This window comes from Centroberyx affinis, unplaced genomic scaffold (assembly GCF_046629955.1).
Source record: "Centroberyx affinis isolate AG114_WGS23_722 - 3 ecotype Tasmania unplaced genomic scaffold, CSIRO-AGI_Caff_v1 ptg000029l_1, whole genome shotgun sequence".
Classification (NCBI taxonomy): domain Eukaryota; kingdom Metazoa; phylum Chordata; class Actinopteri; order Beryciformes; family Berycidae; genus Centroberyx; species Centroberyx affinis.
The window spans coordinates 311,848-338,750 of NW_027278743.1; the positions used below are offsets into that span (position 1 = coordinate 311,848).

A 26,903-nucleotide genomic window follows, 5' to 3' on the forward strand; every position below is an offset into this window, starting at 1 on the left:
CTCAAATGATGTTTATTCTGTTTTAATGTTGCAATGTTTTCTCTTTTAACTGTATCTTGCATGTAGTTTCACCCTTTCATTCCTGTTTCTCTCTAAGGTCTTGTTAATTGTTTTTTGTGATTATTTTTCCTTATGTTTTTTTTCTTTTCTTTCGGGTGTATTTGGCCGATATCTTCCACATACATGAATATTAACGTCACAAACGTTATGAACTGTGGGTAATTCCCTCAAGCAAAGTCTACAGAAATGTGGACTTGCTGAAAGTCTGCATAAGGGGCTCATAAAGTCCGCCAGTGAGCCCTCTCGCACTTACCGATTTCACAGTGGGACGTCCTGAAGCCTCGCGGACTTGTGGGGAAAGCGCGTCAAAGTCCGTGAGCCTGTGCGTGCGGACACTGGGATTGGACCATGGAGTGTTTTCAGGAGGACATGAGGCTGCAGGGTGTTAAATGCTGAACTGAAATCTACAAAAAAACAGTCTAGTAAAAGCCCTAGGGTTCTCTAAGGTTTGGCTACTATGAAAAGCCAATGAATCAATGACAGCCTTTGGCATCAAAAATCATTAGTTAAAACATTTATTTCATATTTCATAATAATAACCATTTATAGCCATGCAACAAAGAGGCATCCTTAACGTCTGGTGGCATGTAGTGAAATATTGGACTTTTACCTTCCGTACATGGAAAATAGCGTTAAAAGCTTTAACAACTAAGTTAGCAACATTCTCCTTTTTATTTATGTAACTTTCCTCCCACGGCAGATTTTCTGCAGCCCACAGAAAAAGGAATTAAGGATCCTGGTCTGGCTACACCCTGTAGAATGCAAAAACCGTGATCACACTTTACCAAAACTCAAAGTCGGAATGATGTTGTTACATGCCAGGATGACAGGCCTACATTACAGGCCTTCCTTAATCTGATCAATTCATGCTCAAAAAAGATTTTTGCAAGCAAGCTGGTGTTTTCTTTTTTGGCCCGAGGCCAAAGATCAGTTTTAAGTGTGCTTTCCCCTCTGCACCAACATACAAAAAACTCCAAACATTAAACAATAACAAAGCAATAAAAAAACTGTTTTCTTTTTGATGATATGACTGATAAAACATCATTAACAAAACTATGCCATACATGTTTCTATTTTACAGTCACTGACAATCTGACATACTATACCGTAGTATAGTATACATATTGAAGTTTTCATTAGCAGTAAAACTGAAGAGCAGTGTTTTGGATTGGCAAGACCCTCCTGTTGGCATCTGTTAGCACTATAATGCATGTCAGTGTGAACCGATATAATTTGATTATATTCATGTGCAGTATATATATACTTATCTTACTATGAAGACATGCCTATATAATCTTGCCATGTAGGTTTAAAGCCAGCAACACTACTACTACAAGCTCCAAGCCACATTGTACATTTAAGTAATTTAAGTAATTTATTGAAGCATATTGGGATATTTATATTTGGTTAAGTGCAAAAGAAATACTGATACATTTTTGAAGACAGTTTTCCTACCGTGATTTGAAATTAACATTTGAAATTAACAAAGGCACAAAGGATTCACAGCAAATTACATGTTACTCAAGTCCCTCTCACTTCTCACTGTGGCCTGTAGCCACCCAGTTGAGGCATATAACTGGAGACTGGTTCTGATTGCTGCCAGTCAGATGACTGGCCTTCTTCTGTAGGTGTAGTCTGCTGAGAGCCCTCCTCCAGGGGACAGAACCTGAGAGACACCAGTCCCTCCTGGTCCTCCATCTCCAGCTGGTTGAAGTCTGCAGAGTTAGTGCTGTCCTCATTCCCTGGTGAGCGTCTGAAGCAGGGGTTTCGGGAGAAACGGTGGGACTGTCTACTGCCCTCCTGCCCTAGCATGTCGGGATTCTCCTCAGAGTCCAGCAGGGGCTGGGTTGACTCAGACCGGGAAAAGGTGGGCTGTTGGGGCAGGGAGGTCGGCGTCTGACCCTTGTAGCCATTGGAGGCCACAACCGAGGAATACTGGACAGTGCTGGCTGTGGTTTCACTAGAGTCGCCACCTTCATCGCTGTCTGACACACTCTGGCGAGGTGAGGACATGCAAGAAGAACCTCCAATACCACTGCTGTGCTCCTCAGACAGGTATTTGTCCTTCTTCAGAGGCAGGCTGGCCTTGTCCTCCTCAAACACAGACTTCCCATCAAACATATCCACCTCAACCACACTAACGTCAGCCAGGGCGTTTTCCTTAGGTGTGTCTGCCTGTGGAAGAAGACAAGTTAACGGTAAGTCTTATTAGAATCAGACTAACTTTAACAGCAAATAGGACTGGAAACCTGATATGCATGCAAACTACATGGACAGCCAGAACAATGTGTTGTTTTTTGTAATATTGAAGAGGCTTTTGCGTCACCTGCCGTGTCTTTGTAGATATGGATGTCAGGACAACTGGCAGCAATGAGCTAACGTGACCAATAGCAATCACATAATACAAGTAATGCCTCACCTGCAACTATACATCATCAGTTCAATAGGTGTAAACTGCTATAAAGTCAACAGAACACTATATTGAACTTAAAGCAACATTTGTTCACTGTGCATCTTCACATTTCAACTTGTTTGTACTAAACACTGTACAGCAGTAGTAAGCCTAGAAGTTAGAGAGGCAGCGTTGTGACCAGAAGGTTGCCGATTCAATCCCTGGACATGCTGGGAAAACATGGGTAGTAGGGGTGTAACGCTATATCGGGGAATGAAATTTCGCGATCCAAAAATGTGACGATAGGCATCGTGGAGGTGAAAAATGGTTCGCGATATCAAGTAAAGCTCATCAATTAGCTGCGCCACCAAAATGTAGACTACTCTTTGTTTTAATTTACATACTTTAAACGCCTGAGGGCGGAATCAGTAATCCTAGATCCTAGTTTGCCTGACTGGCGTTGACGTCATTGACACCGACGTTCACTCGAGACCCGGATGAGCCAGGTGTGTAGCGTGCAACAGGAAAATGGAAAGCGGTGAAATCAAATACACTCAGTACGTTACGTAACATTATCACCGTTATTTTGAAAGAGATTTCCATCCAGTCTGTTTCCTCAACATTGCGGTTGTTCCTACCAGTTCTGCAGTCTCAGCCCAAATGTTGCAGTTGAAAGTATCAAGTCCATGTGGTGGAAAAAGAGAATATGACGCTGCTATCAGTGGCGGTTTATTAAGATCTTATGGATAAACTGACGCCTCTGGTTACTGGTGTTGAGTAAAATGAAAAAACAGGAAATGGTAGCCACCATATTGGTCTGAAGTAAACGTTACTATGGTTCCAGACATTATTTACAAGTGGAGAGACTCCTGTTACCCGTACAGACACGGTGGTAATTTTACTCCGCTCTGCTCCAGTGTGAACCAGACATATGCAAATTCACACTCATTCATAAATTTGGTTGTCACTACCAAATTCTGGCAGTGTGTACGTAGCTAACTGTCAAAGGTGTCAGCTGCTGCCTGAAAATGTTGACATGCTAATTTTCTTAAAAAACATAAAATAAAACATGTCCTCCTAGGATAGAAAATCAGTGTCTGAACATATTTGTTGTTTTAATTTAAGTTTAAGTTTTGTGGCCTGCCTGGCCAACTAAGGTGTTTGGAGAATGTTAGATTAACCATGTTCATTTGCACTTAATTGTAAAGAGGACATCCTTGTTTAGACATTATATTTTAATTTACAATTTGTTTCATTTAGACAAGCATCCACTGTTACTGGGACTGATTTATTCAACAGAATTCATTATTTGCTTCTTGCACTGAAATATATATAACAAAGAAAGAAACCATTATAAAAGAAACTGTAGGAATAAGTTAAACTTCAAGTTGAAAATATTGTTGTTGTTTTTTTTTTTACATTTTATGTCTAAGCAATACAGAAAGAATCTTCTTCAGTCATAATTTGTTTCCATTTAAACTTTGTTAAAAATATCGTCATTGTATCGAACCGTGAAGCCTGTGCTGCGTATCGTACCGAACCGTGAGCTGAGTGTATCGTTACACCCCTAATGGGTAGTTAAAGTGACTACTCTCAAGGTGCTCTTAATAGTTGCCTTAAGCAAGGCATTGGACCCCCAACTCCGGGAGCTGTACAATGGCCACCAGTAGAAGACTGTGGTTGTAGTGGGCAGTTCTGGAACTGTATGAATGTGAAGCAGGGAAAAGAGCATGGAGCTCTGATAACTTTCCTTGGATAAAGGTAAAAAAAATGTCTGTTGTACAGAGACTTTGTGCCAGCAAAACTTGTTATTGTCACACACTGTGTGGCTAAAAGCATAAATCACTAATTTAAATGTTGCCATTGAAAAAGAACTGAGCTCCTTACTTTTGAAGGGAAATCAGGAGACCAGGTACCAATGCTGCTGTTTCCAGGGTTTGGAATCTGAGGCCAGAAGTTCTTCTTGATACTGTAGAAGAAACAACAAGGGTTATCTACCAGCCTCATTAACAACAAGCAACTGGGGGTTCAATGGAAGATATCTCTTGGTGTCAGCAAGATGAGTGACTTTGTTCAGTAATCTTTTAACATCCTATGCTAGACTGATACATACATATTTTGCACATTGCATTATTACTTTGGCTGCCACCTAATCTTGTCAAGATTCCTACTTTACAGAAAACATTTGTGAGGCTTGTCACTCTCAGCAGCTGGACCTAGCATTCAGCACCACTGTTGGATCACATAATATTGTCCATTTTCAACAGAGAGATATATAATAAACATGTTTATTAATAGATACATCAACCAGAATATGTTGCCTGCTCTGTGAAGTGTAGTTTCAACTGGATTCAGTTAATACTTTAAACCATACACCAGATACCTGCCCCTTCCCGGATTCCAGACTACTCACTGTCAGTTCTCCATAAAATATAAAGGATATCCACTGTGCAATAGTTACATTCACATTGCTTCTGTCACAGTTTGTTATCCAATTGAGATTTATGAGAGGTTTTGGTTGTTGAATTTTTTTTTCTTTTGGAGATGAGATTTTTATAAGCCTGTTGCGTGTGTATGTTTTTTTTTTATTTGTCTTCTTTCCATTTTATCATTACCATATCAATAAACTAAACTTAACATGTTCAATGGAAAATCTTGCATAGTTGATTATGATTATTTTTGTTATTCCTTTCATAGCAACACATACCCGCTTCTTCTGAACATCTAATTTAGCATGTACCTTGAATGTACCTGTGCTGCCTTGCGCTTTTATTAAAATCCCATAAATCTTATCCAAGTCTCCATGTCCTTAACAGACACCCCGCTGTGGCAAAATCCTAGAATCAGCAAGCCTTTAATCACAGTACACTTTGCACTGTTTTTCCATGACTGCTAGCTATCACTGAAGGTCCCTACTAAAAGTGTGAATTAAATGTGAAATGTGATAACCAGAATAGCAACCTGCTGCATGTTGCCTAACCGCAATGTCTTGGGTTCGAATCTGACCCAGGACCTCGTATGTCACCCCCCCCTGTCTCTCCAACTCTTTCCTGTCTCTCTCCACTTTCCACTACCCAGCAAAGGCACAAAATGCCCAAAAATTTCCTGTGACCACTGGTTTAGACCAGTCAAAAAATGTCCAGGTCTTTCTGGCATTTGTTAGATTTCCCATTTAAATGCAGCCATATGTATGTATTATAAGCAGCTACATTTGAAGGTGACTGGTATGGAAGCTCATTTCCGCCAGTGCGATGAAAAAACGGTCCTGTAAGTCATTATAATGAGAAACTTTCTCAAAATAATGACTTAGTATCTCAAAATAATGACTTAGTATCTCAAAATATCGACTTTGTATCTCAAAATAATGACTTAGTATCTCAAAATAATGAGTTGCTTCTGTTGCTTTGGTGCATATGAGGAAACAACACATAGTTTCTCATTATTTTGAGATACTAACTCTTTATTTTGAGATACTAACTCATTGTTTTGAGATACTAAGTCATTATTTTGAGATACTAAGTCATTGTTTTGAGATACTAAGTCATTGTTTTGAGATACTAACTCATTGTTTTGAGATACTAACTCATTATTTTGAGATACTAAGTCATTATTTTGAGAAAGTTTCTCATTATTTTGAGATACTAAGTCATTATTTTGAGATACTAAGTCATTATTTTGAGAAAGTTTCTCATTATTTTGAGATACTAAGTCATTATTTTGAGAAAGTTTCTTATTATTTTGAGATACTAAGTCATTATTTTGAGATACTAAGTCATTATTTTGAGAAAGTTTCTCATTATAATGACTTACAGGATCTTTTTTTTTTCATCACACTAGCCTGATTCCAATTAATGATTAGCACACTCCTAGGTACCAGGTTTGGTGCAGTTAAGGGAGAAGTTGAAAAACCAATTGGGACATGCCTGTTTGCCCCACAGTCCTAAGGAGCTTTGTTTTTGTTTCAAAGCTATATATTGAATGGTAACAAAAACTGACATTGAGTTAACAGATATATACCTTCACATTGCACATATAATCACTTGACTTCTCAGTTAATACTATGCAAGTCACTAAGAGCATTGTGATGATGCTGTGACATTTCATTATGAAGATATTGTACAGCAGTAAGATGTGAGAGCAACACCAATTCAGGTAAGTGAAACTTACGAATCTTTTTTGTAGATACAGAGTAGCACGGCCAGCAGAACAAAAAACAGGAAGCCAAAGCAAACTCCTACCACAATGCCCTCGATCTCTCCTGGTGCTAAGGAAAAACAGAGAGGACATTTAGAGAAGAGAACATTTCTAAGTATTCAGCACATAAGGTAGAGATTGGTAGTGACTGAGTGAAAATAAACATGGCTTCATTTAATTATATTTAATAAGGAGCAGCGAGAGCATAGGACCATTTTTGATACAAGGTTTGCTTTGTAAATACAACATTGGCGTTACCGCGTCTGGTGCACAGTTTGAAAACGGCAAAAGAAATCTGACTAAGACGCATACATGCTGTAATAAATCGAAAGATTGAGCCAAAATCTACCTTAATCGGGTTAAGGTTGAATTATTAGTGTGCGTGTAAATGTAGTCATTATCTCTTGAGCTTTAGCACATGAAATGATTGAAAGTAGTACCAACAACTCCAACTGGATCAGTAAATGTGACCCTGAACGTTTTTCCTCTGAAGTCTGCTGTATAAAGTGCAAAAGGCTTTGGTGCAATTTTGTGACACCATGTGTCAACACAGTAGTATTGAAGAATCAAGGTGGCCTAGTGGTCGCTTGGCAACAAGCAGCTGATTGCATTTCTAAACTTACAATTCAGCCATCTCAACAGAATTCAAAAAACATGGTTAATTGACTGAAGACTGATCATTTTGTTGCCAATACATCTGATTGATTTTGTGTTTAGATAATGTGAGCTTGTTACCTAACTAACCATAGTATCTGATCAGCTATCATTGTCTTGTTGTTAAACACATTTGATTTTCACTAAGGCTTACTGGCTAGTTAGCTAGCTAACAAAACCAAAAAACAACTGTTTTTTCAGGTTAACTGAGCTGACACTTCTCAAGCTACAACTTAGTACTGTGGAGTAGAGGCTAGGGCTAAAGAAGCTAGGTCTAAAGGGTCTATGGCTAAAGGAGCTAGGATTTAAGTGACTAGGGTTAAAAAAGCTAGTACTAACGGAATTGTATCCAATTCCGGACACTGTATCCAATTCCGGACACTCGGTCACTTGCGTAATTTCCGGTGTTTACCGGCATTTTTGTACAGAGTTCCCAACCGGAAGCTAAGTGACGTAAATTCACACACATTTCAGAAGCTAGGTATCAAATTTCATAAATATCTATACATATTTAAGCATATAAAATACAAAGTTACAAACTTAGTCACGAACAAGAAGCGGGAAGCCTTAAATCCCATTTTGGGCGACAGTTACTTCATGTAGAGAATCGGTATTGGCTGATAAATGGAAAAATAAGAGCTTTGAGTACATAGCCTGCACTTCTTACAAGTATCTGTAACATTGTGAAGGTACAGGAAGGGTTAATAAAGGGTTAATATTGACTATATGAATACACCGACACAGACAAAAGTAAGTGTCCGGAATTGGATACGAATTTTGAATCTCAAAAATAGGTGCGCTATCATCCTTTTGCAGGGACTGGAAGAAAATCAATTACAAGGTAAAAGCGATATTAAACTTTAAAAAAGACAGATGAAGGATTGTTAATTTATGAGAAACTTCAGCAAAAACAGTACAGGATGATGTGATTTTTTGGTCATATGCTGTCCGGAATTGGATGCCCTGATGTTAACTGGACATGTGCTACAGGAGCTAGAGTTAAAGAAGCTAGGGCTAAAGACAGGACAGTTTACTGAATGTTAATGTTACTGGACTCACATCCCCGACTTGTATCTTTTTCAGGGATCTGTTTTTTGTTGCTATACTGTATACTTAGTCATTATTTGCACATGGCCAAATCTCCAGTGCACCTCCAAGATGGCACCAGCTGTGGATGTTAGATTCCTGGCACAAGTCATTGAGATCGCCCCCCTCAATAGAAAGGTCTGGGTTTGATCCCCAGTGCGGCCCTACCTGCCAAAGTGCCCTAGAGAAAGGTACCGAATGATATGGGGCAATGAACTCACCGACTGTTCTTTTACTGCATTAGTAATATCGGAATGCAATGCAGAGCCAAACAGCACCTCAAGATAAAGCAAATCACTCAAACCACTCAAATACAAATGGCCACACTCACCATATTTCAAAGTGCTGAATGAGTGTTCTGTGCCATTGACTGAGCCTTGTATGGTTGTTGCCCCGATCCAAGCCATATACTTGGTATCACTGGACAATGGCTTCAGAAGGTATGAGTAAGTGTCAGCTGACACTGCTATGGCTGCAAATTAGCAAACACAGAAATCAGTATGTAAGATTGGTTTCTCCAATACTGCCAATAAACCAATTCATGTAGTGTAACACTAAAGAGCATCCTGTGAAGATAAACAGTTAACCTAATTAGAATACCAAGTGTTGGACGGTAACACGTTATTCAGTAAAAGTAATCACTTTACGGTAACACGTTACAGTAATGAGATTACTTGCGAGTAACTTGCCCAACAGTGATGGGTACTTACCATGCTCTTCAGTCCCAGTTGAGTAGAAGATGGTGTAGTTTGTGATGAAGCCATGCTGTTTGTCCTGGGGAATCTCCTTCCAGACCAGCTCTGCCTCATTGCTACCTGGTTTACCATTCAGTCTCACCGAGGGGCCCTCCAGTGGAACTGCAAGAGCAAGAACAGGCTGAGTGAGAAAAACTGAAAATTCATCCTGCAAACCTTAACATAGACTGGTCAGCTCCATGCACCAGATCAGACAGCTGGTCCCGAGCCAGTTCAATAGTGATGCTGCTTTACTGTCCCACTGCAATCCCACAGGCACATGGTCACTTCACTAAGATAGGATTGCTAGTAGTTGATTTTCATAATGGACTTCTATAGTGAACTCAGTCTGAGGAAATCACTGATTAACCCAATGTAGGTTGAGGCATGGTGAGTGGAGAGTAAGGTCTTGACTGGGTTTGCTTTCTTCAAAATTCTCATAAATACTGTGTTTCAGTTAAGTTATATAAACTAAACTATATGACTTAACATAATGCTTAGTGTTACATGCATGTAATGTATTACTTACAAATAACAAAACACCCAATTCTTAACACAAACAGTGTTGAGGACAGTTACTTTTGAAACTAACTAGTTAGCCTACTTTACTTTTGATACTTTCAGTAAATAGTAACTAGCTACTTTACTGACTTAGTTTTTACTAAAAGTAACCCATTGGAGTTTTGAATAAAAGTAACCCATTAGAGTATTAAGACCAACCATGAACTGTCCCGTCTGTGCCTACCTTTGTATTTTGGCTTAAATTGTTGTCATTTTTCACAATATCATCAAAGTTCATATATCCCCAAAATCTGCATACCCATAAGTAATTAGATACATCACTCAATAAACAGTACTATACACTATTGTTGGGGAAATTAGGCCATAACTGGAAAAAACAAAAAACACAAATTGAATTTTTACTTATACTGCCAATAATGGCTTGGGTTCTGTATATCTACATTATCCAATGTATAGCTAATACGGCCTGCCAGCCAGTAACAAATATAATGTTTGAATATGTTAACTGCAATTGACAGGTGTGTTTGTAGAGTTATAATATCAACCAAATTGGGCACCTGCTTGGGATTAATCACTAAGATATATATCTTTTTTTTTTTTTATTTCATTTAATATTTAGCACAGGCAGACAGCAATGCAGAGAGATGAGGGGGAGAAAGAAGAGGACAGTGAGACAGAAAGACAAGAGATGGAAGCAAATATAACAGATGAGTAAAGTAAAGAGATATAACAACATTGCTGCACTCCTAAAACCTTATTCCACAGACTGTGTGACACTGTAGATGCCCCTTTTTCATTTGAGCAACTGTCCCTGGAAAGACTCTCTGCACGTCCCTCATATTAAGGAACGGTCAAATGACGCGGGGGAAATTATCAACAAGACAGAAAAACTCCTGTCAACAATATGTATGCATTAGAAGCATCTACCAATGTCCTCATATGTTCTATCTCGACTAAGGAGTAGCCTAGCCTATGACATGGCTTGTATTTGTCTCTTCTCCATTGTGAGCTTATTTCTATGTACTATTGTCATTACAGAGACTATCGCTGGATGCAGTGTATAGATTTATGGATGTTGCTAATAATTGTTTTTTAAAAACAATATCCTGTCACCTGGATGGACTTTTTACCTCCTAGGTACTGATTTGTCTCATGAGGGAACGTGATTACATTGGCCCTATGATTGGACCATTTTATTTCCTGTTTAGTGACGATGGTCACTGGACCGAAACGTTGTGTCTTGAAATAAAACCCTCATAAGGGAAGACAGTGTACAGGAGTCTACAGATTTTGACTTTTTCTTTCTCCTCCGACGCACCTGCCACATACATACGGTTGTGCAAAGATTATCTTTTTAGAAAAGTTAGAAAAGTTAGGCACAGGCTACCTCCTGGCTACCTCCGGCAAGAGCTCCGGGCACAGGCAAACCAAATCAAATGTTTAATTCATAATGGCAACAGTTGAGTCTACCGATTTTTTTTTTTTTTTTTTTACACCAGGTGACCAGTTGCGAATCACTGGACACGAGAAATCCTCAAGTGCTGGCCTCACTCACATCTGCCACCTCCAACCCCCAACACAAACCCTTCTTGGATCTGCACAATTCACTTTGGTCATGATTTCAGGCCCTGCAAATCCAGATTCATCCAGAAGAATCACATCCCTCTAATATTGTACTTCAGATTTGTAATAATAATTTATTTTTTAGTGGTCTAATAATCCTGATAGACTTCGTAGTTTCTGGAAATGTAATAAACTAGACAGACTGAAATCCAATATTATATTCTAGAGGTTTACTAGTAGTTCACCAATATGTTATCTTACCTCCTTGCTCCAGAAAGGCTTCTTGAGTTACTTGCTTCCCGGTCCATCCACAGTATAATGGATACACAGATATGTTGTAGCGCTTAAACTTCTCAAGGCTGCCTAAAGTTGAAATAAAGGTCATAGTGTCGGTCATAGCATTATAAAGCTAAACATATAATAATAACATAAAGTAGAGCCCTTTGATTCTGAAACATCTATAGGAATATAGCTTAATTTATGGCAGCTTGAACCCATATCACAAAATTCACTGACCAGTTTTAAGACAATTAAATCTAAGGACTAAGGATCGTGATTACCTCTAATGGTGGTTTTTGTGATGTTTCCATGCTCCCTCTGCCAGTCCATCTGCCAGCCACTGGTCCACTCCACAATATACTCTGTCACATTACACCTGTGAGCATCTCTTCCAGGTGTAATGTTGGGGGGTTGCCATTCCAGCCATAGCTGGCCCGTGTGGGTCCACCACTTCAGCCCTTCCACTGGAGAGGGCTCTGTAACACACACACACCACAATACACTTCACATCACTATCTCAAAAGACAATGTCAACAACTTGAAACATATGACATTTTTAATGGAATGCTGCTCAAATTCCTCTCATTTTTGGCACAGTACTGGATTGACACACTGACATAAGTCATTCTTCATTTTTCTAGACTTAACTGGAGTCTGGCCCATGTTCAGAGCCGCCATGGACACCTACCATGTGCTGTTTTAGAGATGACTAACACTGCCTTGGGAGACTTCCCCACAGAATTGTTGGCACGGACTTCAATGTAAGCCATTTTCCTGTCAGACAGGTCAATCTCTCTGAGGACAGTGATCTTCCTTGGATTGGAGTTGTAGTCTGAATCTGAACTGTTGATCAGGATGCTCTCCCACTCCGTGCCTTGAACCCTTATGTCAAAACTTCTGATCTTTCCATTGGACAACACAGGATCCTGGCAGGGCAAAGTCATACACTGTAAATTATCTTTCAGAATCAGGAAAGTGGTATATGGGCAGGACTGCAAGGAGAAAACATAATTAAAATGCATTTTCCTAAGGAAACTGGGATCCTATGATCTTAAAAAGAAATCTTCCGGGTACATTTTAACTCAGTATTTTGGCTAGTATCCCATTTTATGCCATAGTATGCCAGGTAGTCAACTGTGATATTAATGATAAAAAAAAAAAATAACACCATTGTGAAGAAATCTAAGCCCAAAAATGGTCTACAGAGTTTCTGGAAGTTATTATAGCAAGGATGATAAAGAACATTCTCACACACCCTTGAACTTTTTATGCACATGCATTTTAATGTACAATATGGACCACCTTCTACATAGTGAATTCAGGGACTGTCACAGCACGTTTTACTCATTGCCTTGTCTTGCCTAGATGCTCCACTGAATGCTACAGGAAATCCCTTTTAACATAAGCCGTTAGATACTACATTAATTTAATTACAGATTATTTGGTCACTCTAGAATCATGAATTGTTGTTACGTTGTTTTTTGTGTTCATCATGTTTTCTGGTGCCAAAAATAATTTTCTTAACTGAATCAGTAAATAATTGAATTCAGTTAAACTTAAAGCCCCTATGTGTAGAATTTGTATCTGATTATATCATCCTCCAATTAATTTTGATACCATAAAAGTTTGTCAGTAGAAAAATGAGACCATCGCAGAGAACATTGGTTTAGTGTATGTGTTGCTTTCAGTCTGTTCATTCTCCGAGTCCCCGGACTGCGGCAACTGGCCGCACTGACTTACAGCAGACAGAAGGCGCCTCAGCCAAACCAGGAAGAACACAGACGCAGTTTGAATGCAGACTAGTTGCTTAGATTGAACAGCGTGAAGCTAATCAATATGGCAGATAGTGGTAACATGGAGGACAGGACTGTAATTGCTGGACCCTCTGCAACAAAACAAAACAAGAAGCCTATAGCAGAAGAGGCTAAAATGGCAAAGAGGGAGAGGGAGGGGAGCGCAAGACCCGGAGCTCCCGGTAGCCCCGCGGCTTGAAGTAGCCGTTCCCCGGCCCCCTGGAACACGACAGACCGGAGACTTCAGACTAAGACCGACACAGAGCTCGCTTTCTTTCTCGTACACATTGTAAGTGAAATACCAATAAGGGTCTCAAATTGTGTTACCGAAGTTTTTTAACTATTTTTTTTAGTGTGGTCTATATCTGCGGTTATGTGTAATGGCATAGTTTATGTAGTCAGCTACCTGTACAGCTATTAAGCTATGTAACCTAAACTAGAAAGTTAGCTTCACTTGTCAGTATGTATCCGGCTGCTGACAGAGAGTGGGGGTACAGAAGGGAAAGAAACCATAGCGACTTACATTAGTAAGTAGACCATGGCGTTCCTCCTGTCCAGTGTGTGTGTGGGTTGTAATCGCGTCATTTAGTCCGCATTTGGCGTCTGGTTCCGACATTGTGTCGGTTCATGTGTCCTGCCTTCTGCCAGCTTGATCAGCCAGCTTGATCAGTCAGCTTGATGTGGCTTAATCACTACATTTAATACAACTCCGTACTCCGATTGCGTTACTTGATTTGTGTTTAGTTTGTTAGCGGTAGCATTTTCCATTAGCTGCAGCTCATAGCATCACAATAGTAAAAGTTGGATAGGCTATGTTCAGGCTATGTTTAACGACAGCAATCCCCCTAACATCTCTTAACTCGAATTGTCACAATTGCAAACTACTTCATAGTACAATGCTGTGCTCTTAGGAATAATATAGGAACTAATGTTTGAGCTAAAGTTATCTGCAGCAGTATTTTGTTTACATATTTTAACTATATGGAGGGGGTGTTGTTTTCTGGCACTACCACTAGGAGTCGCCAAAATCAACAATTTTCAAATCCTACACATAGGGGCTTTAATATAATTGTAATAAAATACTGAACGACTTTACCTTACAAATCAACTTCACTCTCCGTTTGTTTCTGCTGTCACCTGGGGTGATGACTCTCCATAAATCTGGTCTACTCTTTGGTACTGGTGAGGAAAAAAAAACCATTTTATTAGGTTTTCCAAGCATCAACAAATGAATAATATTCAACAATGCAGCACAACACATAAAGAAAAGATATTTAGCCCTCAAAGGATAATGATACAGGTGGCATCTCTACTGAATGCCCATGTTTTCAGCCAATTTTATCTTCATGTGCTGCACTTTGTCACTTCTATTACAAAAGTGGTAGCACTTCACATAACGGTACACAAATTACAAGGTAATAACTGTGTAATTACACAGAAATTATCAGAAAGTAACTGGTAATTTCTGGTAATAACGAGTATTTGAAACTAGAAAATGTTACATTTTCTGAAGAAAATACTTCAGTTTGAAAAGGTAGACAGTTGAATAAATTTGAACGAGTTTAAATGTATTTAAAATTTGAATATATGGATCTTAAGCAATTTATTTGACAGCCAAAAGTCCCTCCAGTTATCAATCCATGGAAGGATAGGTAATAATGTTGTAAAACGTATTAGTTGTATGAGTTGTAGTAAAAGGAGTAGTTGCAACATTAGCAGTAGAAGTAATAGAAATAGCAGTAGTAGTAGTATTTGGACTATCAGTATTAGAAACAGTAGAAGTAGTAATGGTAGTAGTAGTATCAGCAGTAGTTGTACTACAGTAATAGTAGATTAAGTGTTTGAATTACTTGAATTAGTAGTTTAAAATGGTAGCAGTTGTAGTAGGGTGTGTGTGTGTGTGTGTGTGTAAGATGAGATAAGATAGTTCTTTATTGATCCCCTTGGGGAAATTCAGGTAGCACAGCAGCAATTGACAGACAATGCCAAGGAAGTCAAGCATAATTCAAGTACAGGAAGGTAATTAGGATTGGGCAGATATTCGATATTATCGAGTATTGCGATATTTCGTGAATATCATGATATTTCGTGAATATCATGATATTTCGTGAATATCGCGGGGGGGGGGGGGGGGGGGGGGACAAACTTTGACCACCCCTCCCGGCCATGGCACCATGTGTTGCTTAGATCACAATTGTGCAAGCTTTTAAACGTATAAACCTATAATCTACTTGTCGGATAAAAAACAAAGTGAAAAATTAGTCCTTTTAATTCCGGTGGTTTCCTTTTCCACAATCAGGCCATTTCTGGAAATGGCAGGAATGAGCAAATTACACCTAATGGCTGTTGTTTCCTCCAATGCTTGAATAAGATCACATTTCTAGGCTGTTGGTAATAACAATAATAATAATAATAATAATTATTATTATTATTATTAACAGCCTAGAAATTGGATGTAATTTGGAAGGAATAAAATAAAATACTGCCCCAAAAAAACGAGCTAGTGTGGAGTAGAGAGACTGCTGACACTGTAGTTGTGCTAGTAGTAACAGCAGTCATAATATTAATAGCAATAGTTGTAGTAGCTGCAGTATTAGTAGTAGCAGCAGCAGCAGTAGTAGTACAACAGTAATAGTAGTTTCAGAGTTTTAAGTAGTTGAAATAGTAGCTTAAAATAGTAGTAGTTGTAGTAGTGTGTGTGTCTCTCTTTGTGTGTGTGTGTGTGTGTGTGTGTGTGTGTGTGTGTGTGTGTGTGTGTGTGTGTGTGTGTGTGTTTAGTAGCAGTATTACTAGTGGTTGTAGCAGTAATACTAACAGTATGCAGACCATGTCCCAATACAAGGCTTAATATCTGTAAGTGGTATCACTTAGATATTTAAACATGAGTGAAAGCTGGCTGAATATTGTAATGTATAATATGTGTATGTAGTGTTAAAATTGTGGGAATTATCACAGTTTAAATAATGTGTATGTTTAGTAAAAAAGCACAGCCTCTAAAGTCTGTAGAGTGACCCATAAAGTGGTGAACCGAGCGACTGAGCAACCATGCCATCTATAGAGCCCCTGCTGTCATGGGGCTAAAAAGTACAACTCTCCAATGCCAAGGGCAAAATATAAAAAAATGGATAAAAAAAACTAAAGGAAAAAGGCATGTGAAAGTAAGTTAGATTGGGACAGCAGAGGAAGATATCTGACATAAGCGCACTTTTCTGCTCTTAGCTCTCTGATTGTAATGTTTGTAATGTTTACCTCCGCCAAGGAGGTTATGTTTTCGGTGCCGTTTGTCTGTTTGTTTGTCTGTTAGCAGGATTACGGAAAAACCACTGGCCCGATTTTCATGAAACTTTGTGGAAGGGTGTAGCATGGGCCAAGGAAGAACCCATAACATTTTGGAGCGGATCCAGATCCGACTCATGAACAAGCAATAATAGCACGGACCTTGGCGGACCAGCCGCCTTAAAGACAGTTTTTACCCCCAGGCGGTTAGATTACTGAACAGTAGCACTTTAAATAACTCATAGTGATTATTATTTGTGGGATCTCTTATTTATTATTTTGTTTTTTTATTTATTCTTATTATATATAGTTTTTAAGGGCTGAGATAGAGCCAGGGCAGATGCATTTCATTGCAGTTGAATGTACATTGTACTTTCTAAATGTATGTGACAATAAACTTGAACTGAACTGAACTTGGCGGAGGTCTGTGCTCTCTGAGTGCCCTTCTAGTTTACAGAGTTGTTCATTTGAAGCCCTTCAAATGACCTTGGTCATTATGTTGTGTTTGATGGTGGCCAAAAGCTTTGATTTGAATACCAGTGACACCAGTCTTAATTCCCACCCATAGTACTCACTGTCCTCTGGTGTTCTTGCTGTAGCATTGGTACTCCAGTTGCTCCAGTAACCATAGCCCTCTCTAAGATGTTTGCACCGCACCTGAGTGACATAGACGGTGTCTGGTTGGAGGTATTGGAGTCTAAAAGACTGTATCTCCTTGCCGATGTCCGCAGAAGGTACCTAAAACAAATTTCAATACAATCAATGGACACATAGCCACAGCGCTCAATCACTAATGTGAATTAACATGATATTTACAATACTGACAATAAGTCATTTATAAGTCACTTACTGAAAATAAGTCACTTATATTATTGTGCCACTTTTTTTTTTTTTTTTTTTTTAAAGCTGTACAATTGATACAGTTGCCTGTGTTCATTTACGGGAAACTGGAGGATTGATTAAAATTGTGAATCATGAAAGTGGTATGAAAGAATATGACAATGTGTGAAAAAATTAAACAGAATCACACATACGTTAGTCCACGTCGGAGATCCATTTGAGCAGAATCTGATCTGGTACATCAATTTCACATATTCTTTAGCAATAGGACGAGTCCATTTCATTAGAAGGGAGGTGGGAAAATCCTTCTCCGGAATTACTTTCATGTCTGTTGGAGGGTTTGTTTTCACTGCAAGAAAAGACAAAATAGGCTGTCAAAACACTGTATAAGAGATGGTGATGGGCATCATTACTGCCATAATAAATATATTTCAGCAGTGCCAGCATCTTGACAAAGATGACAGAAATTTTGACAAGACCAATTCACAGCAAGCAGAAATAAATACCAGACAAGTATGCAAGCCTAAATAATACAATAATATAACATCAAAATACTCCTAGAAATACATTAGGCTAGATGGAGAAACTGTAGCCTGAAAGAGTACATTGTATTTTTCCAGGTTTCAGAAAAGCATTGATGACCACCTTAACACTGAGTAAATGAAATCTACATCTTTGATGATAATATAAATTTTGTTTATATCGTACCTTTCGAAACATTCTTAGAAAGTGCTTAACAAAAAATAACAGTATAGAATAAAAATACAAAGAAAGTAGAATCGATTAAAAAAAAAAAAAGCAAAAATAAAACTGCCAAAGGAACAGAAAATAAACATGAATAACAATAAAATAAATAATTATGAAAAGGCATCTTCATAAAAATGTGTTTTAAAAGAGATACTTAAAATAAGAAATTGAGTGGCGTTCCAAAGTTTAGGGGCCCTGACAGCAAAACTCTGGTCACCTTTAGATGCTAGCCGGAATATAGGAACGGTCAGAAGGGCCCTGCCTGAGGACTGCAGGCTGCGCTCTGGCTCATATGGGGTGAAAAGGTCAGTGATGTAACTAGAAGCCAGACCACGTAGAGCCTTGAAAGTTATAAGTAAAATCTTAAAGTCAGTCTTAAAATCTAATAGGTAGCCAGTGAAGAAAAGCTAAAATGGGGGTGATATGGTCTTTTAGTCTTAGTTAAAAGCCTTGCTGCTGCATTTTGCACTAACTGCAGGTGGGAGAGGGACGTTTGAGATGAGACAAGTATACAGTCAACTCCAGAATTATTGGCACCCTTCATGAAAATTAGCAAAAATTACACATCACACACAATAATTCAAATTTTCTGCTCAAACATTTTGGTAAACTACTTACTTTCACTCTAATAAAAAATATTTTATAAAAAAACTAAAGAGAAATAGTATTTTTCTCAAAAACATAGGGTTTAAAATTATTGGCACCCCTAAAGAATAAAACAAAACCAAACAAAGTGGCGCCTGTAATGAAATTCTATTTTTTTTTTTATTAATTGACCTGAGATTCCAGAAACTGTATTGCTACCTTTCACCATTTCGAAGCTCCTGAACCTTGCCAAGCATCATTGGAACTACAACTGGAATCGTGTGTTGTGGTCAGATGATTTGGCCATGCACACCATGGGCATGTTTTACGACAAAAGATACAGACATACAAGCAAAAGCACCTAATACCCACAGTAAAATATGGTGGTGGATCATTGATGCTTTGGGGCTGTTTGGCTGCTAGTGGTCCAGAGGCTCTTGTCAAGATCAGTGGCATAATGACTTCCACCAAGTTCCAGGATATTTTAGTCTAAAACCTGGTTGCCTCTGCCATTGCGTCATTAGACATTATTCTGACTGAAAACATATGAAAACAGCTTTTTGAGCAATTCTGAATTAATATTTTCAACTGGCCGTTCTTGACAGTTTTGCATAATGGAATACTGTCATAATGCCATTGCCACCGAAAACACTCATTTAGAATATTAGGGCACATCACTGACAGGTCACATGCCTATGCTTTACATTGATGAAAAGGGCACGGTCTGGCAGCCAGACCCTATTGAAATAGTTTTATGATTTTCTGCGCCTGTCACCTTCCTTTGAGAATACGGTTTGACAGGCACTGAGTTTGCTGCTCTGATACATCAGGAAGTATGGATACATTGACATGTGTGGATACTATACTTACTATAATATGTAACAGGTCATTAACATGCTGATCGTCATTGACTTTCCCCTGGGCGACCACTGACAATATCGCCATGGTAACGGACACTGCTGTGCTGCGGAATTTTTATGAATGAGCTCAAAATACCACGCCGTTAAGGTTGTGTGGCGCAAAGCTTTTACCACTGAGTTTTATGCAAGTGGGCCACTGTATGTGTAATTTTTTACAGCAATTTTTGCTTATTTTCATAAAAGGTGCCAATAATTCTGGAGTTGACTGTATGTCCTCGAGTCTACAACACCAGCTGTAACTGCATTTAACTTACCAAACCACTCGGATTCTTCTATCAGATGTTCAGACTCAACTTTCCCGAGTTTATTCTCTGCCTCCACCCAAATATCAAGTCTCATATGATTGGGGAAAACGCCCCATTTTATGATGCCATTCTTGTTTTGCTTTGCCGCCTCCTTCTGGGTCTCGCCGCTGTTGAGAAATGATGTTGTTATACCAGCACTTGATAGAGGGCAAATCAGATCACAGCAAGACAAACATCAACAATAAATGGACTGGATATTTTCTGATAATTTTACATTTACTTTCCAAGATCTCAAATTTTTAAACACAATCTTATTCATTTAAAAACTCACTTCTTATTAACATATGATTTATTTTCTCTTTTGGAGCCTAAGGGCACCAAATACAACCTGATTTACAAGTTCTTTCTGTTTGAGGATTAATTATCTTACTTGGATCTTTTCCAATGTATTTATTAATTTTACATGTAAAGAGAAAAAAACATATTGAATTTTCATTGTCAATAGCCTTCTAAAGATAGGAGGTAGATAGTACTGCAAATTACATTATGTTCTAGGAAAATATTTTGCAAAACACAAATTATATCACTATTAACTAACTTATAGATTCACAGCTATAAATGGTTTCCATTTTTCAACCGTCAGTATCTTTTTTTTTTTTTACAATTATGGAAATGAGGATGCAGCAATTGAAATACTGTCGGGGACCGTAATGTAAATTGTAAACTGTAATGCTTTGGTCAAATGCACACTAAAAATGGCTCAAGATTAATTACCCAGAAAGCTATCTAGTAAGGCAAATGATTTCCCTGTGCTATTTTATATGCATTTCAACAAACAGTATGCAAATGTCAAATGTTGTCTAGGCAAGCTGTGCTCAAATCAATATGACTGGACTTAGTCTGAAATAAATGAAGTTGCATTTGAAAGAGGAAGAAAACAGATGTCCTCATATATCTATTGGTGCAGTGTGGTTTCTGCTTATGAGCAGAGTTGACAGCCAAACAGTTAAGCTTCAATTGGAGCACTTGGCATGTGCCAGAGATATAAGATATACCAGAGAACAACATGCCATAGGCCTGGTCAGATTTTCAGTTGTTTACTTGGAAATTTTGAGGGAAGGATTATTTTTTTTCCTGATAACTAACATCTCGGTGTGTTATGTGCACAAACTAAACCAAACCTGTGTTTGAACTGGTATGAGGGTGAGTAGATAATGACAGAATTTTCACTATTCCTTTAAAATCACACTCCCCAAACAATTCTGTTTTAGGGTAATTCCAGTATGATTCCAGTTTCCAGTAGGATTCAAAATGGCTGCTAAAATAGCTCACATAACTTTTTTAATGTGATTGAAAAAAAAATGAATAGACAATGAGTAGATAATGACAGAATTTTCATTTTTGGGTGAAGTATTCCTTTAACAACTAAACTATTTAATGTCTAACATGGTACTCACAGCATTGCAACATTAAGTGTGTAATTTGTAATGACATCCTTGCTTCCACGTGTTCCTGGTTCCCACGTACAACTGATCTGTGGGGAGATGAGGGATTTCTCCTGAACCGCCACACAGGACAGATTCTCGGGCTTTTCAGGGGGATCTGATTTAGAGAGAAATAATAGCACATTAACACACAGGGATTACACAATTCAAATATTGATCTTCTATCTGCACTCAATCTATGAGAAAATAACTGCATGTGCACAAACATTTGTATTGAGACATTACTTGGTTTGTTTCCATATGGCATTAGAACTACACAGGAAAACATTTTTGGAGTTTTACTTCAATCCAGAAGAACTTACAGCCCTTTTCAAGAATGATCCCATGGATAAATTTGCCTTGGTGCATCATTACATAGGGTGAGGATTCCTTCTTGCATTCACAAAATAGCCATGGATGTGTTTCACTGGTGATGGTGATAGTAACGTTAACGGCTGATTCGTTGATCTTGGTGTACTGTTCTTTAGGTATCAGCGTATCAGAAGAACGCCAGCAGAGGTCATCTGCTGTAGCTTCACTTGTGTTGATGAGCACACACATGGCAGTGAAATTACTCCCAATCTCCACCACTGGAGACTGTGGGGCAATCATCACATGGCTGTCATATTCTGAGGACCAACAAATACAAGATAATGTTATCACAACGGTTGGTCTCAATAAAAGCGTGAGTTTTATATCAATAATATTCACGTTATCATCTGCAACACGGATGCAAGTTGCAACATGGTCAAAATGTTCCCACTCCCTTCTCATGTAGACTGTCAAAACACGTCAGATATTTTTAGGAGGCTTGGAAGGAGATAATCATCAGATGGTGAAATTCCATGTCAGTTTTATGTATTTAGTTCAATGATATTTTCAAATATAAACTCAATCGTTTTTCTTTTTAGGTTGAGGTCCTCTCATGGTACTATCACATAGAACTAGGTGTGAAAGTCTGAAGCTCAGTTTTGAATCTTTGTGGGAATTAATTTAACTGAACAGATAATGAGCACCTTTTATTTTGAGTCACATCTATTGAAGAACCATGAAACCAACATTCCCAGAAACTCGAAACTTTAGTAATAACTTAATCTATGAATGAAACACAACATATTGATTATTGCAATAACTGTTACTGTCTATTTAAGAAACTCCCTAGCCCATATATTTCTTTACTTTAAGACAGATATTGGAATTTTTTGACGGTTGGATAAACGGTGGATTGGGACATCGATGTTACTCTTTTTCCAATTTGTACTCCTGTGTTAGATAACAAGTACTGTCTGGTGGATTTGGCTGTGGAGTTGTTAATAAACCATTTTGCTCTTTTATCTTTCTACATCGGAGTATCAGAGGAAGAATAACTCTAACTGGATACACTGTAACGTTAACGAGTGAGTAAGCTGTTGTTCCAGGATAACCAAGACGTTCACAATAAAAAAAACTAGACCATGTTGCTTTTGAATGCTAGATTCCAAAAAAATCAAGCCAATGTAGGCTATATAATTTTTTTTTAATTCTGTGTCTATACACTAGATGTACAATACAGAATCTAATATTGAGAAAACGGTAAAAACACTGGTTGGAAAGCTATGCATAACTGATCCAGGGATGTAAGTAAATGGCCAATATCAGAATTGGGATCTGCATCTTCTAAATAAGTTTTGAGGCTACTCCCGCTCAAAATCAAGTTCTTCTAACTTAGTTTCAAGCTGCTCTAAACCGCAAATGAGCATTGTAACCAATCACAGACGTATCCGTTGAGCTTGGTGAGTGCACTGGAGAATCAGAGGCATTCACATTATATGACTAATCCCAAGCTGTGCTGCTGAACCTGAACGAGCAACTTTTAAGAAGTGTGGATTTCTCCTCTGTTTGCGGTAGCCTCCAGAACAATTTGAGAGGTAGGCCGCAATTAAAATGAGTAACTTTGAATAAGAGTTTTGTTTTATGATGCTGCTAAGAGGAGCAATGTTAAGTTGAAATCACATTTATGTTGATTTATTGATGTTTAAAAGTGCAATTAAGTAATAACAGTGGTGCACTGCTGCAATATTGACACGGTCGCCGCAAAACCAAATGTTGGTCAATGTATAGAAATTGATCTAGATCAGTCTCTGATGTGCCTAATGTGCGTATCACGTCATGTCTGTTATTTGGCGATGCATAGACCAGTAGCACTGTACTCAATCTGAGTCTGTGTGAAAAAATTCCAGTTTGCTCCAAACTCGCCTGTGTTAGATTACTGTAAACACTAAGATAAGATAAGATATACTTTAATGTCCCCGTAGGGAAGTTTGTTCTGGACTCCATCCTGCAGTTCCACAGAAGATAAAATCATACATACTACATCGTAAAAAACGTCAACATCTTAACAACACATGGCTTCCATACACATACACAGTTTGCACATACACATATTCAACAGTTTGCCTATTACACATATACACATACACACCTACTGACAATGGCGACATATTGCACAACCCTCATGGCCAAAATCTACATTACATGTTAGTGTTGAGAAGCTTAATGGACATAGGCAGGAATGAACGTTTATAACGGTTCAGCCTGCTCTTGGGAACCCTGAATCTTCTACCGGAAGGTAAGAGCTGGAACTCTGGGTGGAGAATGTGAGTTGGATCAGACACTATTTTCTGTGCCTGTCTGATAATAGACTGCTCATAAATTGTTTGGAGGGACGAGAGTTTTTTAACCGCCATAATTTTCATAGCAGTCTGTACCAGACGAGCGATCTGTGATTTCAACTGTACTGTCAAGTTACCATACCAGGCTGTAATACCATATCTTATAATGGTAAAATAGTAACATGAACTTCTGCTCAACTCCATAGACCCTAAGTCTATGTAAAAAATACATCCGCTTTTGAAGTCTAGAGCAGAGACTTTCAACATGGACCCTCCAGCTGAGTGTATTATCAATATGAACCCTGAGGTACTTAATCCGAGATGTGTCAAACTGCTCAACACTCAGAGAGTTAACATGAGTGCAGACACTGGAATACTGTCCCCGTTTACCACTGGATTCCATTGAACATGCTGTTGTCATTGTAGGTAAGGACAAATAATTAAAGTAATTAATCCCCCCCACCCCGCCAACAACCACCGCCACAAGTAAATTGTCAACCTGTGGGAAACACTGGATTTGTTTTGGTTGTTTATACAGAATACAGTATATGTAGTTGGCAACACAAAATAGGTATTTAATTGCAAATCTATTCATCTAAATTATAGTCGCAATTGCAATATCAAGGACATTAATCGGCAATTATAATTTTTGTGATAATCATGCAGCCCTGGTTATTTGGTACCTATAAAACACACATAAGACAAACAATTTAACACTCCACAACTGAGAGAAAAATGTAGCCAGCTGACGTGGCATTCAGTGCTTATTGAGAACACTGGACCTATCATCATCGCCTATCGTCTGGGGCTACATTATGCATTTGTTCTTAGTCATCTACTCTGTGAAAATTCAAACCAGTCATATGCTACCTTTCATTCTGAAACTGTTGTCTCTGGACTTGCTATCAATCAGTTGATAACAACAAAGATGACCACCGCAACGCAAACACAAATGAGTTTTTGTATTGTAATTTCAATTTTGTGGCTTGAATAAAGAAGATCCCGCACACTGCTCTTGCTCAGCATCACAATTTAATGATCACATCTAATTTTTTCAAGCCTGAAGTGATACTTTCCAACGCATCTGCATCAGAGATAGTTGGATGTGCAAATATCTCTATGAAAAAATGTCAATTTTGTAAAATGTTTCTGTGATGGCTGCAACAGCGACGTGTGGCAGGAGATAGGTTCTGTCAACATTGTTACAATTCCTACTGTTTGCCAATACAGGCCAACAAGCTTGCTTAATGCCAAAATATGATTTACTATTTACCACATTACAGTTTTTGGAGCACACCAGGCAGGTGGGAATATCCTTTGAAATGCAACACAAAATTGACAATTTTCTGACACTTGGCCGCATGATTTTTTACACCAAAGAGATTGATGGTGTTTTTAATCTCCGTCTCCCTTGACATGATGAAGATGACAAACAGAATCCAGCCTACCAATCTCACTGAGAGTTTTGGATATTTTTAATAATAACATTATCTCCATACCCAATTATTATGTGTAACATCTACCTCCTGTTGTGTAGAACTAAGATATGTTAAGTGACGTTTTGATGTTTACAGATGGAAGATGATTTTCCTAACATTCATGGAGGTTCATAGATGAAAGGTTACTGACCACCGCTGGCAGGTAGACTGAAGGCCAGGCATGTCCACGCTAGAAGCTGGAGCAAACCTTTCTGAGAGACCATGGTGATGCCTAGGAGGACTAGGAAAATAATATATTGTCAGATAAGGTTAGTTAAGATCAACGTTGGCTGTAAGCTCCCTTACATTTTGTTACACAAACGTTACAACTATCTGGATAGAGTACAGTTCACGTTGTAGTAACTACCTATCAATGGCTTCAATGCATTTGTAATAACATTTCTCCAGGTTGGACATCAATATACAACGATGTGTTCGAATAAAAGCAGAAACGAAACGTAAGACGGTGGTGGTAATAATGTTGCGAATGCCACCATTTACATGATTGTCTAACAGTAGCATCTTAGCTAACTGGCTAACGGCATGTTATTACGATCCTTCAGAAAACAAGTAAACATTGTAACACTTACCTGATGGATGTTGGCTTCTTTATATAGTCTATGCTAGGTCAATATCATGTTTGGACGGCTGGGATGTCTAACAAACGTCAACACTGTATGAACTTGGCACGTTTGTTGTGTGAGAGGGCAAGTTAATGCTAACCAGTAACTCTAGGGTGGAACAACAACGATGTAGCTGGACCTCCCACTTCCCGTCTAGGTACACTTGCGTCTCAATATTTTTTTTGCGTTACTGCGCCACACTTATATGATCTAAACGTATATGAATCGACTGAAGCAATCTGCAATGAACGCCTGCCCTGCCACCAGCCTTATACAGATCTGCTCAATTCCCACGTGAAGAAATAGTTCCCCGGGATTTGTCAGAAAACTGTCTGTCAAAATCTTCTGCCCCGGTCCTCGACTGTTTTCCAGTATGTCCCCGCCTCTCTTGTCCACATTACAGGTTTTCACAAGTGGTTGCAAGCATATCATGTTAGGTTACAAGCAGAGGGGAGTCGAAGCGGAAGCTAGCGGCTAGGTGGCTATAGCGCGATTTCCATAGACACGGGAGGGGGGGCATTTTATATCAAGTCAACTAAACAAAGTACCGCTAACTATAAAATCTCCGTGGTGTAACGATATCTGAATAGCAAGCTAAGTAATGTGTTCTTTCGTGCCATCACCAAACAAGGATTTCAAAAGAGCAATTGTCACCGACATAAAGTTCCCCGCTGTGTATTTGGAACATTCCAAACAAGGACGTTTTGCTGTTTGTATTGAACAGATGCTGGGTAGTAAACACAAATACGTTCAATCGGAAGTTCTATAGATTGAAGT

General features: G+C 38.6%; 1 protein-coding gene across 1 annotated transcript; it reads right to left on the reverse strand.

The window, feature by feature from the left end:
* Nucleotides 1-561: 561 nt before the first annotated feature.
* il6st (interleukin 6 cytokine family signal transduce) lies at nucleotides 562-26,903 on the reverse strand. The gene is made up of 16 exons (XM_071515664.1): nucleotides 26,094-26,903; nucleotides 25,655-25,744; nucleotides 21,698-22,003; nucleotides 21,348-21,492; nucleotides 19,900-20,057; nucleotides 17,588-17,742; nucleotides 17,129-17,291; nucleotides 14,374-14,456; nucleotides 12,173-12,410; nucleotides 11,766-11,960; nucleotides 11,467-11,568; nucleotides 9,097-9,243; nucleotides 8,718-8,858; nucleotides 6,620-6,716; nucleotides 4,340-4,421; nucleotides 562-2,235 (listed from the first exon to the last, which is right to left on the reverse strand). Exons 2-16 carry the CDS (start codon nucleotides 25,725-25,727, stop codon nucleotides 1,600-1,602), a joined length of 2,721 nt encoding a protein of 906 aa, XP_071371765.1. The 5' UTR covers nucleotides 25,728-25,744; nucleotides 26,094-26,903; the 3' UTR covers nucleotides 562-1,599.

What these genes read in the sequence shown, in the direction of transcription:
- il6st (XM_071515664.1), bottom strand. Translation starts at nt 25,727, where the DNA reads ATGGTCTCTCAGAAAGGTTTGCTCCAGCTTCTAGCGTGGACATGCCTG. An exon ending in AGAAGAATCCGAGTGGTTTG is followed by an intron (nt 17,743 to 19,899) that starts GTAAGTTAAATG and finishes CTTTTCTTGCAG; the next exon opens with TGAAAACAAACCCTCCAACA. An exon ending in AGCAAGAACACCAGAGGACA is followed by an intron (nt 14,457 to 17,128) that starts GTGAGTACTATG and finishes TTTCCTCACCAG; the next exon opens with TACCAAAGAGTAGACCAGAT.